General features: G+C 34.9%; 1 protein-coding gene and 1 pseudogene across 1 annotated transcript; one reads left to right on the forward strand and one right to left on the reverse strand.

The window, feature by feature from the left end:
- Positions 1–515: 515 nt before the first annotated feature.
- Positions 516–8,194, reverse strand: LOC123890218. Its single transcript, XM_045939784.1, has 3 exons — positions 7,394–8,194; positions 4,889–4,903; positions 516–1,031 (listed from the first exon to the last, which is right to left on the reverse strand). The coding sequence occupies exons 1-3, from the start codon at positions 8,192–8,194 to the stop codon at positions 516–518; spliced, it is 1,332 nt and encodes a 443-aa protein (XP_045795740.1).
- Positions 8,195–8,780: 586 nt separating this feature from the next.
- LOC123888614 lies at positions 8,781–11,609 on the forward strand (annotated as a pseudogene).
- Positions 11,610–15,195: the final 3,586 nt, after the last annotated feature.

A 15,195-nucleotide genomic window follows, 5' to 3' on the forward strand; every position in this document is an offset into this window, starting at 1 on the left:
CTAGAATTTGACTAAGACCATATACAATGGCAAAATAAATTCAACACCACTTTTTCACTTTCCAACACTCCACATCATTTTCTCTTTCTTCCACATAATCATTCAACACTTATTCAACTTTTACCCTCTCCAATAGTTTTTTCATTCAACACTCTACCCCACCACTTTCTCTACCCCACCACTTTTTATTTCATATTCTTATTTAAATTTATATTTTTGTTTTTATAATTACATAAAATTACAATTATCGATTAAAATTAAATTAAAATAATTAACACTTAACGATTTATTTTTTAGTTTTTTGTAATAAAAACAAAATTTATTTAATGAAATTATACGATACAAATCATCTTAACTTAATTTAAAATACAACACACAAGTAACGTAATTAGTACGATACAAATATTTTGAAATGCAATACAACACACAAGCAACATAATTAGTACGATACAAATAATTTAAAATGCGATAAACACACGAGCAACAACGTAATAATTAGTACGATACAATAATCTTCAATCACGTCTCATTCCAAACTTTGTCCATATGTGCTTCACTAAATCTGCTTGCAATTCTTGATGACCTTTTGGATCACGGAACTCGGATCTAGCACGCACATGATTTGCAAAAGCGGGTAACACCTCGGTCGAGTATGGTTGCGGTGCACTAGATCCACTTTCCTCAGATTGCTCAAAATCGGTCCAACGTTGAGCATATGAGTCTCGTTCATCCTCAACAATCATATTATGTAATATGATGTATGATCTCATTATGATACCCAAATCGGCTATGTCCCACAAACGAGCTGGTTCACGGATGATTTTAAATCGAGCTTGAAGAACTCCAAATGCACGTTCGATGTCCTTCCGATATCCCTCCTGATATTTTGCAAATAACTTATCAGGTTCACTTTGAGGAAGTCTAATCGATTTGACGAAAGTTGGATAAGAAGGGTAGATACCATCAGCTAGATAGTATGTCATATCATAGGGATGCTGATTCACAAAGAAATTAACAGTAGGAGCATTTCCCTGTTCCACGTCATCAAACACCGGTGACCGGTCTAGAACGTTTATATCGTTCAACGTTCCTGGACATCCAAAAAATGCATGCAAGATCCATAGATCATGAGATGCAACTGCTTCAAGAATAACTGTGGTGGTTCCCTTATCCCCCCTAGTAAATTGACCTTCCCATGCTTGATGACGTTAGTCATTACATGGAAATAAAGACCATTTTCAAGTGTTTTTAGAGGTTTTTGACCTAAATCATGAAGAATAAGACACTGATTTGAAACTACATGCAAAGGAAGATAGCAGATGAAAATTTGTGAAATTTGAAGTATTTTTCGCCTTGGGCGAAATATTTTCGCCTGGGGCGGAAACATTGCTGAAGAAACTGGTTTGCTCTCTGTTCTGCCGTTTCAGGCGAAATTCTGGCGCCTGGGGCGAAAATTCTGTGCCTCAGGCGGAAAACGTTATTTCTGATCAGTTCTATAAAAGGGAAACATCAGATCTGGATCGGTATTGAATTTTTACACGAAGAACAGCATTTGGAGCGATTTTGGAAGATCAAAGAGCGACCAAGCAAGGATTCCAGTGTGGAAACACATCAAGATTCTTCTTGTAATCATGCTTTCTTTCATTTTAATTGATGTAATTTCTGAATTTGCAATGTCTAGCTAAATTCTCATGATTGGTCCTTAGGTGATTCTAATTACTTTTGATCTTGAATTATGTGATTGTCATATGATATGATTAATGAATTACGAAGTTAGTTTCTATTGATTGTTCTTTGTTCTTAATGCTTTACATGATTTGATCAATTGTGTGATGATTTCAATTGTTTGTTTTACCATGAAAATGGGAATAAATCATCGATCTAGGAATAATTAATCAATTAACTTTCACTTAAGACATTTCAGATTGTTAATTGAGATTTTAAGATTAAAGTTTTTCTTCCTCACATGATCATAGGTCTTACTAAGAAATTAGGGATTGATGATCATGAGAGAGGATTATGTTACCAAGACATTGGGCATAATCAATTATGTTTTAATCAAATCATGAAACTAATTTGAATAATTCGTTATCATACATGACATTACCAAGAGAAATAGTAATTAGATGACCCAAAAAGGACCAATCGCTTTTCTTACATCAATCTAAACACCAAAGCAATTTCAAAGTTTAAAAATTTAAACTTGAAACCGAACAAGACACCCCTTTACAATTTATGTCAATTTACATAAGTATGTCTTCAATTTACAAGTGATTTACAACAATCCCTGCGGAAAGAACGATTTTATTATACTACTTGACGGCTATTTAGTACACTTGCTAAATTTCTATCAAGTTTTTGGCGCCGTTGCCGGGGATTGTTGATTAAATCAACAAGGCAATTGATTCATACTTTTTAAATTTTATTGTTTTATTGTTGATTAAGTTTTTGTTTATGTTAATTATAAAAAATATATATACAAAAATAAGTTCTGAATTTTATTTTCTTTTTCATTCTTGTGTAGTGCAGTTGCTTCTTAAGGTATTTTCTGGTTGTTTATGCAAGGTAGGAAAGCAGTCAGAGAACTTATCTTTGATCCTGAAATAGAGAAAACAGCTAAAGCAAACAGAAAAGCAGTTCGGTTAGCCCGAGAGGCTGCCCGGTTAGCAGGTGTTGCACAAGAAAGTAGTGAAGAAGTGGTTTCTAGTCCAGACACATCGGACAACGAAGCCAACATCATGGCTGGAAATCCACCACCGCCTCCACCGGTTGTGCCTGAAAGGACGTTAGGTGACTATGGTCAAAGAAACAATGGAGAGCTTGCCAATCTGGGTTTTCAACCTAGGAATCATGTGTCATTTGATATCAAGAATTCAGTGCTCAGCACCCTCAAAGAGAATCAATACTCAGGGGCAGAAACACAATGTCCAAATCTCCACCTGGAGCATTTCTATGAAGCTTGTGACTACACAGACCCACCAGGAGTATCTGAATCAGATAAGAGATTAAGGCTTTTCAAGTACTCGCTAACTGGAAGAGCTAAAGACTGGCTGGACACAATACCACCTAACACCATCACTACTTGGCAAGAGCTAGAAATGAAATTCATGGATAGGTACTTTCCAATTCATAAGTATCTTGACAGAAGAGCTGACATTACAAGTTTTGAGCAAGGAGATTCCGAAACATTGTATGATGCATGGGAAAGATTCAAATTGTGCCTGAAAAAGTGTCCTAAGCAGGGGCTCGATAGTCATACTTAAATGCAGCATTTCACACAAGGATTGAGAGCTCAAACTAGAATGTTTCTGGATGCATCAGCAGGTGGATCTTTGAAAAAAAAATCAAGTTGAAGCTAGAGAGTTGGTGGAATCCATGGCTCAAAATGAATACAGAGTTGAAAATGATCGTGGTGCAAAGAAGAAGGCAGGCATGCTAGAGCTTGATACTCAAACTGCTCTCTTGGCCCAATCTACATTGATGAATTCTCAAATGGCAGCTGTGTTGAAACACATCACTAGCACTTCCAATTCCCAAATGCCAGTCATGGCAGCTAATGAAGTGAAATGTGATTTTTGTGGACAAGGACATGCTAATGGCCAATGTTTTCCTGAAGGGTCAGAAGAGGCAAAGTATCTAGCCAACTTCAAAAGGAACAACCCAAAGCACGATCCATATTCAAACACTTATAACCCAGGTTGGAGAGATCATCCAAACTTTGGTTGGGGAGGAAATCAAAACTCAAATCAATCTCAACAACAATCTTCTTCACAAAACTCTCAACAAAGGAGACCTTCTCAATTAGAGGATACACTTACTCAATTCATAAAGGTGGCTCAAGGGAACTTCGAAGCTATGAAGGTTAGCCAAGATCAAATGAAAGCTAACCAAGATATTGCCAACAAGAATCATGAAGCTTCAATTAAGAACTTGGAAACTCAAGTTGGGCAACTGTCAAGGCAATTCGCGGCTACTCAAAATAATGGTTTTGAAGGTTCTACAAAGGATAAGCAATGATAAAGGTGGCTAGAACAGGCTCAAGGTACCAAACAACTTGCCTCGTGTGTGCATCACAACAATAAATCAATTAAAGAGAACATGCGCAAATTCTAGAGACATAGCTAAGTGTAGAATTCTCATAATCATCAAAAGAAATAAGTGTTTGGGCTCAAAATCTCACGGTTTTGCTGGATTAAACTATAGTCAATATTTGTGAGAGTCCCTAAGATTTGCCTAAATTATCACTATGATGCATCAGAAACAATCAAAAACATCACACATTCATATCATGCATTTGGTCAACAATTTTGAATCTAAGATGATAGCCAAACAAATTTCAAATAGTGTGAGGTTTTCAAAAAGACTAAGACATTCAAAGAAAACAAAACGACTAGCTCAAGTACTTATTATAGACCAAAATCAAGCATGCAACAATTTCAACAAAAGAAACATAACAAACAGGCCAAAAAGAATTCATAGAGGAGGAGAAGGAAAGTAAAGATGAATAGCACAAAACCTCAATCCTGCTCAGGCATGTTATGATCATGATCAAAACGAGGCAAGTTTTCAGGAAATTGCATTGAGGAAGACCCTCCTTCATCCGGGAGGCCAGCTGCCCTCCTTTGGCGAATGTAGGTGGCACGGTTCACTTCATGTGTAGTTGTCATGCTCCTAACTCTTTGATTATAGGCTTCATCAAAATCATGCATTGTTGGATATCTAGGATAGAAATATGTCGGGACTTGCTCTCGGTAACGCATGGATTCTTGCCATAAGGCGGATGAAGTGTCATAGTGGTCCGCCATATCAATTCCCTGTTGAGTGCTCATATCCATCTTCCACACCATATCCGCAAGAACATTCGCATCATATTGCGGAGCTGGAAAACTCTCCATTTCCAGAGCTTGTGGCATTTCATTAGACATGTGTGGCATTTCATTGTGCATCATATTTTCAACATTTTCCTCCCTTTCTTCACCTCCTCCCTCAACCGTGTAATCCATCACATCATCCACATCGGCAAACGGAATGAATGTCTTCCCAAAAGTTTTTCTTCTCACATCTCTCACAAAAGCCGTAGTGACTTTTCTCGGTTCTTCTATATGATCATCATTAAAAGCAGCAACATTTTGATCAAGACAAAGTTTTGTGATCAAACAGAGATGTGTCAGACTATATGAACCCGGATCTTTCTGGATAAGTGAAGCCAAATCATCACTCAAAATTGTGCCCAAATCTATGTCTTCACTTAGCAAGATGGCTTGAAGTGCTAGCCCTACATCCATTGCAATCTCAGAATTGTTCCCACTTGGCTCCACATTGTTTAGCCAAAATTCCGCCCAAATCCGTGGAATATCCAACAAATGAGCGGTTTTAAACCGCTGGGGTGGGAGCTGTCTAGATGGTTTCACCCATACACTTCCAGGTGCGGTCAACTGAGACTTTAATGCCTCACGTTTATCCGATGACATGGTTGGCCTATTCTCACGTCTATGTTTCAAGACACAAAATTCAGGAACAATAAAATGAAACACCCTATTGCTAAAGTACGCGGGGTAGATGTAGACTACTCCCCGAAAGCTATCAATAGGGTGTTTCATTTTATTGTTCCTGAATTTTGTGTCTTGAAACATAGACGTGAGAATAGGCCAACCATGTCATCGGATAAACGTGAGGCATTAAAGTCTCAGTTGACCGCACCTGGAAGTGTATGGGTGAAACCATCTAGACAGCTCCCACCCCAGCGGTTTAAAACCGCTCATTTGTTGGATATTCCACGGATTTGGGCGGAATTTTGGCTAAACAATGTGGAGCCAAGTGGGAACAATTCTGAGATTGCAATGGATGTAGGGCTAGCACTTCAAGCCATCTTGCTAAGTGAAGACATAGATTTGGGCACAATTTTGAGTGATGATTTGGCTTCACTTATCCAGAAAGATCCGGGTTCATATAGTCTGACACATCTCTGTTTGATCACAAAACTTTGTCTTGATCAAAATGTTGCTGCTTTTAATGATGATCATATAGAAGAACCGAGAAAAGTCACTACGGCTTTTGTGAGAGATGTGAGAAGAAAAACTTTTGGGAAGACATTCATTCCGTTTGCCGATGTGGATGATGTGATGGATTACACGGTTGAGGGAGGAGGTGAAGAAAGGGAGGAAAATGTTGAAAATATGATGCACAATGAAATGCCACACATGTCTAATGAAATGCCACAAGCTCCTGAAATGGAGAGTTTTCCAGCTCCGCAATATGATGCGAATGTTCTTGCGGATATGGTGTGGAAGATGGATATGAGCACTCAACAGGGAATTGATATGGCGGACCACTATGACACTTCATCCGCCTTATGGCAAGAATCCATGCGTTACCGAGAGCAAGTCCCGGCATATTTCTATCCTAGATATCCAACAATGCATGATTTTGATGAAGCCTATAATCAAAGAGTTAGGAGCATGGCAGCTACACATGAAGTGAACCGTGCCACCTACATTCGTCAAAGGAGGGCAGCTGGCCTCCCGGATGAAGGAGGGTCTTCCTCAATGCAATTTCCTGAAAACTTGCCTCGTTTTGATCATGATCATAACATGCCTGAGCAGGATTGAGGTTTTGTGCCATTCATCTTTACTTTCCTTCTCCTCCTCTATGAATTCTTTTTGGCCTGTTTGTTATGTTTCTTTTGTTGAAATTGTTGCATGCTTGATTTTGGTCTATAATAAGTACTTGAGCTAGTCGTTTTGTTTTCTTTGAATGTCTTAGTCTTTTTGAAAACCTCACACTATTTGAAATTTGTTTGGCTATCATCTTAGATTCAAAATTGTTGACCAAATGCATGATATGAATGTGTGATGTTTTTGATTGTTTCTGATGCATCATAGTGATAATTTAGGCAAAGCTTAGGGACTCTCACAAATATTGACCATAGTTTAATCCAGCAAAACCGTGAGATTTTGAGCCCAAACACTGATTTCTTTTGATGATTATGAGAATTCCACACTTAGCTATGTCTCTAGAATTTGCGCATGTTCTCTTTAATTGATTTATTGTTGTGATGCACACACGAGGCAAGTTGTTTGGTACCTTGAGCCTGTTCTAGCCACCTTTATCATTGCTTATCCTTTGTTTAACCCCTTTGAGCTTAAAGAAAAATGTTTTGTTTGTTATCTGACCAAAGTTATCAAAATAATATTAAAAAAAAAAATGATTTTCTTGGAGAATTAGATACCTTTAATGGTTTTTGCACAATGCATGTCACTAAGTTTGGGGTTGCTTTTGGAATTAGCAACAACTTAAGTTTGGGGTGGGTATACTAGAGAACTAAAAAAAAATTATGAAAGAAAAATTCAAAAGTAGGACGAGCACTAGATCCTACAGAGTTTGAGCCACATGCATCACTCTCGTGAGATCTCTTAGATCCACTACTTCCAGATCCTACTTGACTACTATAACGTGGTTTATCACGGAGAGCATTCCATTCTTCCATTAAAATGAACCGAACATTCTTCCCACATGCATATATTTCCTGCGCTTTTGCCAAAACATCATTCTCGGACCAACCACTTCCTTGGAGACGCTTAGCGCCATCATAAGCGCCAATCCATTTACCCAATATTTTGTTCATATAATTAAAACGGTTTCGGCATGCAACTCCATCACGCGGAGGATCGAATGAGCAATGCTCATTACAATAGTCAGCAATTTGACCCCAATATGTTTCACCTTTCTGGTTTCTCCCGACAACACTGCTTGTTCCAAATTTGATCCACCCACTAATTAGCACCAAATTTTTTTCAGTGTTCCATGATGGTTGCTGGTTTTTCTTGCTCTTAGGAGTTGAATCTTCATTAGCAATAGTTATTTGTGTTGAAAATTCGGGAAAGTTAGTTGTACCACCATTCGGAAAATTTTCATTAACCATCGGCATGTAACCATTAAACGGGGGTGTTTGAGATGAATTTCTCAGCATAGATCCATAATATGGATGAAAGTTTGGAACAAAGGATGATTGGTTGAAATTTGGTGTTAAACCAAAATTAGGTATGTTTTGAGGATGTTGGTTGAAAAATTGATTTGAATTTTGATAATTCTTGGGATTTTGATAATTGTTGGGGTTTTGATAATTGTTGGAGTTTTGATAATTGTTGGAATTTTGAGAATTGTTGGGATAATTAGAAGAATTGTTGGGATCCATTTCACTAAAAAAAGATTAAAACTTCAAAAGAAAGACTAATTAGAAAGATAATAATAGATTAAGATAGTGAAAAACTTGGTTTTTTTTTTTCTGTGTCCAAATGAAATGAACCAAGTCTCTATTTGTAGAGAAAAAAAATCTCGAATTTTGTCAGGTGCTGATTGGTTCGATGGATTTTTATGATTTTTATCCTTTGAACTCAATTATCTCATACCAAAATTCGTGATTTTTTTTTCTCTACAAATAGAGACTTGGTTCATTTCATTTGGACACAGAAAAAAAAATAAGTTTTTCACTATCTTAATCTATTATTATCTTTCTAATTAGTTTTTCTTTTGAAGTTTTAATTTTTTTTAGTGAAATCGATCCCAACAATTCTTCTAATTATCCCAACAATTCTCAAAATCCCAACAATTATCAAAACTCCAACAATTATCAAAACCCCAACAATTATCAAAATCCCATCAATTATCAAAATTGAAATCAATTTTTCAACCAACATCCTCAAAACATACCTAATTTTGGTTTAACACCAAATTTCAACCAATCATCCTTTGTTCCAAACTTTCATCCATATTATGGATCTATGCTGAGAAATTCATCACAAACACCACCGTTTAATGGTTACATGCCTATGGTTAATGAAAATTTTCTGAATGGTGGTACAACTAACTTTCCCGAATTTTCAACACAAATAACTATTGCTAATGAAGATTCAACTCCTAAGAGCAAGAAAAACCAGCAACCATCATGGAACACTGAACAAAATTTGGTGCTAATTAGTGGGTGGATCAAATTTGGAACAAGCTGTTGTCGGGAGAAACCAGAAAGGTGAAACATATTGGGGTCAAATTGCTGAGTATTGTAATGAGCATTGGTGGAGTTGCATGCCGAAACCGTTTTAATTATATGAACAAAATATTGGGTAAATGGATTGGCGCTTATGATGGCGCTAAGCGTCTCCAAGGAAGTGGTTGGTCCGAGAATGATGTTTTGGCAAAAGCGCAGGAAATATATGCATGTGGGAAGAATGTTCGGTTCATTTTAATGGAAGAATGGAATGCTCTCCGTGATCAACCACGTTATAGTAGTCAAGTAGGATCTGGAAGTAGTGGATCTAAGAGATCTCACGAGAGTGATGCATGTGGCTCAAACTCTGTAGGATCTAGTGCTCGTCCTATGGGTAGGGAGGCAGCTAAAAAAAAGGGTAAAAAAAAAACAAGGAAACCTTGGAGGTGGTGGAAAAAGAATGGACTGAATTCAAACAATTAAGGGAGAAAGAGCTTGAACAAATGGAGAAAATGACATTGATGCAACAAGAGGCTAACAAAGTGGAGAAAATGAAATTGTATCTACAGTTAAGTTCTGACGACCATCCCGATGACCTGAAGAAAAAAATGTTGGAAAAGTTGGCCCAAGAACTGTTTGATGATTAATTTCAAGCAAGTATTTGTCTGTAGTGTTTGCTTTAATTTTATTGCATTTGAATATGTCAGTTTTATTGTGTTTGAATATGTCAGTGTAGTGTTTGCTTTAACTTTATTGCGTTGATTTATGTCAGTGTAATGTTTGTGACATTTAAATTATTGTATGTTATCATTAATGTATGCTATCATTTTGTCAGTGTAGTACCAATCCCACATTATTGTCTGCTATCTTTGCCCGATAATTAACTCTATACAATATTTATTTCAAATCCGTCGGTGGTCTACCACCCAAATCGAATTTAATCTTTATCCGATAATTAACTCTATACAATATTTATTTCAAATTCGTCGGTTGTCTACCACCCAAATCGAATCCAATCTTTATCCGATAATTAACTCATTACAATATTTATTTCAAATCCGTCGGTGGTCTACCACCCAAATCGAATCCAATCTTTATCCGATAATTAACTCTATACAATATTTATTTCAAATCCGTCGGTGGTCTACCAAATCGAATCTAATCTTTATCCGATAATTAACTCTATACAATATTTATTTCAAATCCGTCATATGTCTATCATTTATATATAGGGACTCATGCAACCATTTATGTATCAATCTACCTCCAATATCCCAAATCTCATCCAACTACTTCCAATATCCCAAATCTCATCCAATCTACTTCCAATATCACAAAAAATGGATCCATCAAAATTTCATTTTGATATCGCAGCCTACAAACAAAGACGTGAAATTGATGACGCTTACATACTCAATCGATTTAGAGAGCGTCGACAGAAAATATTGGAAGATAATGCACCTCGTACTAGAAAATATCTCAATAGAGATCATGCAGCGGCAAACCAAAGACTAATTGACGACTACTTTGCCGATGAACCTACATATGACGATGCAATGTTTCGTCGTCGCTACCGGATGTAAAAACATGTTTTCCTTCGAATTGTTGGGGACCTTCCCAGCGAGTTGATGCAACCAATAAAGAAGGTATATCAGCTTTAGCAAAATGTACCACAACAATGTGTATGTTAGCATATGGTATGGCAGCAGATGCGGTCGATGAGTACATCAAAATAGAAAGTACTACAGCATTGGAGTGCTTACGTAGATTCTGTAAAGGAATCATACGATTGTATGAGCAAGTGTATCTGAGAGCACCAACCCAAGATGACCTGCAAAAAATACTGCATGTTAGTGAAATGCGAGGGTTCCCAGGGATGATTGGGAGTATTGACTGCATGCACTGAGAGTGAAAAAATTGTCCTAAAGCATGGGAAGGTCAATTTACTAGGGGGATAAGGGAACCACCACAATTATTCTTGAAGCAGTTGCATCTCATGATCTATGGATCTTGCATGCATTTTTTGGATGTCCGGGAACGTTTAACGATATAAACGTTGAACGATATAAACGTTCTGGACCGGTCACCGGTGTTTGATGACGTGGAACAGGGAAATGCTCCTACTGTTAATTTCTTTGTGAATCAGCATCCCTATAATATGACATACTATCTAGCTGATGGTATCTACCCTTCTTATCCAACTTTCGTCAAATCGATTAGACTTCCTCAAAGTGAACCCGATAAGTTATTTGCAAAATATCAGGAGGGATATCGGAAGGACAGCGAACGTGCATTTGGAGTTTTTCAAGCTCGATTTAAAATCATCCGTGAACCAGCTCGCTTGTGGGACATAGCCGATTTGGGTATCATAATGAGATCATGCATCATATTACATAATATGATTGTTGAGGATGAACGAGACTCATATGCTCAACATTGGACCGATTTTGAGCAATCTGATGAAAGTGGATCTAGTGCACCGCAACCATACTCGACCGAGGTGTTACCCGCTTTTGCAAATCATGTGCGTGCTAGATCCGAGTTCCGTGATCCAAAAGGCCATCAAGAATTGCAAGCAGATTTAGTGAAGCACATATGGACAAAGTTTGGAATGGGACGTGATTGAAGATTATTGTATCGTACTAATTATTACGTTGCTGCTCGTGTGTTTATCGCATTTTAAATTATTTGTATCGTACTAATTATGTTGCTTGTGTGTTGTATTGCATTTCAAAATATTTGTATCGTACTAATTACGTTACTTGTGTGTTGTATTTTAAATTAAGTTAAGATGATTTGTATCGTATAATTTCATTAAATAAATTTTGTTTTTATTACAAAAAACTAAAAAATAAATCGTTAAGTGTTAATTATTTTAATTTAATTTTAATCGATAATTGTAATTTTATGTAATTATAAAAACAAAAATATAAATTTAAATAAGAATATGAAATAAAAAGTGGTGGGGTAGAGAAAATGGTGGGGTAGAGTGTTGAATGAAAAAACTATTGGAGAGGGTAAACGTTGAATAAGTATTGAATGATTATGTGGAAGAAAGAGAAAATGATGTGGAGTGTTGAGAAGTGAAAAAGTGATGTTGAATTTATTTTGCCATTGTATATGGTCTAAGTGAAGCAAGTAGGACATGAGATGTATCATCATGTGCACACCATTAGTCATTAAAATTTAATACAGTTATCTACATTAAGAAATAAAAGTTATTATCTAATTTAATGCAATTAAGCAATAGAATTTGCATCGTCCATTTATCCACAACTAGTCCCACACCCGTGCGATGCACGGGTGTTATGCGGTATTTTATATTATAATGTTGAAAAATCATTCGTATAAATTGAAACAATAAGTATTATGAAAATTATAATAATAACATCAATAAAAACAAAATAATAATAATAATAATAATAAAGTGATGTTCCTTAAAAAAAAATATAATAAAGTGATGTAAATATAAGATAGATATTAAAGATGTGTTTATACATTTCGAAAAGATTACAATGGATCCTATTGCATCTACCAAAATAAGTTGGTAATCCATAAATTGTCATGTCACTATGAAAACGGTTTATGGTCATACTCATACACTGTGGTTAGATTAGTGGTTGCACAACTATCTAGGAATTATATATATCGATGCTTATACATTTAAAAAACTTATTTATACATCAGATTTGAAGTTACTTTGGTATCTTCTTCATTAACATTGATTAGCAATATCTTTAACTCATTCTTCAAAATAACTATGGAAATGACAACATATAATTGACCATGGAAAACAATCGATGTTGAAACATAAGTTTTTATTTATATTATAAATCTCATTGGAGGATTCTGAGTTGGATAAACTACTTTATTATCTCTTACAAAAAAACTACTGTATTATCGAATTTGACATTTATATTAATTTGAAACTTATTGGAGTAAAAATAAACCAACTTAACTCATACTCAAATATCGAATATGATAAAAATCATACAGGACATAACAACCATTAGTAAACTTTATTTTATCTATTTTTTTTACTAACATTAGAAAGTAGTCCTGACAATCGACCAACTCTTTATATTTACAAAGATTGGACAAAAGATTATTAGCAAAAACATTAACCTTTTTGAAAAAAAAACAATAAAATACAAAAAATAATAAAATGAACAAAAAAATGTAAATGAATAATAACCCAAAATAATAATAATAATAATAATAATAATAATAATAATAATTACAATTAGTACCCCACATTAAATGAATGTAAGTGGATGATATGACTAAATGACAAGTTTTCATTGGTTTGTGGATTAGGGTTTAGATAGACAATTCCACAACTATCTAGGATTTATATATATAGATGAAGATTGCATCTGCACAATGGTAAACAAGAAATTAGATAAACTGTATAATTTAACAAACAAACTAGAATTTAATAAACTGGGTAAATTACTTCATGGAAACAAAGTAGAATGAATCTTAATGCAAGCAAACATTGAAACTTAACATCATCCATGGAGAGCATTGACATGCTTAATTAAATCCTGACATACAAAAACAACATGCACTATGAATGAATGCTGGAAATTTTATATAAAATTCAATTCACAAGACATTTACGCAAAATATCTAAGGGTATTCAACAATTGTCAAAAAAAAAAAAAAATTAGGTGATTTTAGCATATGAGGATTTTTGATTTTGTTTTTAATTAATTAAAATAAATTTACAAAACTAATTTTATGACTTTAGTTGGTTTGTGTAGATAGAATGATTTTTTAGTAAAAATATAGTGGGAATAGACTTGCTAACTTACTCCCACATGTTTTAGGGAATTAATTCATAAATGAAATAGCTGGCTCGGTGGCAAAGTTGTTCATATTTCAACATGAGAACGCAGGTTTGAATCTTGCTGGTGACATTTCAGATTTTTGTTTTGAAAAGTTCTTGACTCGCACGAACCGGTCGGTTTTCTCTGGTTTAGACCGATTTCCTCCGATTTTGACCGGGTTAATTGCATGTGAGTTCCAACATACCAATCAGACCAGTGCTATATTTGATTCACAGTTGAACCAGTCGGACTGGCTGGTCAGGTTTTTAAAACTATGGTTCAAAATACCTATCAAGCTGATTCAGATTCACTTAAATTTTACTTTAATTCGTGTCACAAAATAGTTCAATATAAAGTCGGTGTTATCCAAAATATGCACTCATACACAATAAAATATAGCACCTTATGACTTTAACATCAATAAAATTACAACCTTTAACATCAATATGGACACAAAACAGACTAATCTTTCAATGTTACAATGTCACACTTGAAAAAAAACACATATTTAAAACTGACTCGAGTAATGGAAGAATTGCTTTGCTTTTAACCTCAGTCAAATTACAACCTTACGAAAAGATATTGAAGGGAAATCTAGTATACTACACATCAAATAATCGAATCCAATAGCCTTCAATTTACGATACAAAACCTAGAAAATACTATACTATGACTTGCTTATCAACTAAGCCATATATTATTCAAACTCAAACAAAACATATCCATTCTATTTAATTCTAATTTCTAAATATGTATAAAACACATAAGCCACAATCACTGACATATTAAAATACAAACATTTAACATAACAAATCACCTATACACCAACATTAACAATAACAATCAAACATAGCCTCAGAAAATTAATGATTAATATTAATAGAAAACACATTTCAATTTTATGATTGAACAATACAACCTAAAAACATCATTGTATAAACTACAAAAACCTCAAACACACGCATAATAGAATAAATCGAAATAGCACAATAATAAATCAAAAAACAAAACAACAAATCAAAATAATCATATTATATAAAAACAAACATCAAATAAATTCAATAAATATTATTAAAACTCAATACCAATATATAATATCATAAAAATAAAACAAAATTCAGAATAAAAAAATAAACAAAAACTAACCAACCTGGCGGGAGGAGTGGGCTTAGAAGGCAACTAAGCAGGCTCAGGGGTGTATTATCATAACACGCGTGAGTGAATCATCCAGTTTTGGCAGAGCATAAGGAGTTAATATGGATATATTTTCCATATTATACATCAATGATTTGCTAGTCTAATGAATTAATTACTCTGAACAAGCAATTTCCAAGACTTGGAATCAATTATTCTGATTCCAAATATTAATTTTAATTGTAT

The sequence above is a fragment of the Trifolium pratense genome, linkage group LG6 (genome assembly GCF_020283565.1).
Source record: "Trifolium pratense cultivar HEN17-A07 linkage group LG6, ARS_RC_1.1, whole genome shotgun sequence".
Lineage (NCBI taxonomy): Eukaryota > Viridiplantae > Streptophyta > Magnoliopsida > Fabales > Fabaceae > Trifolium > Trifolium pratense.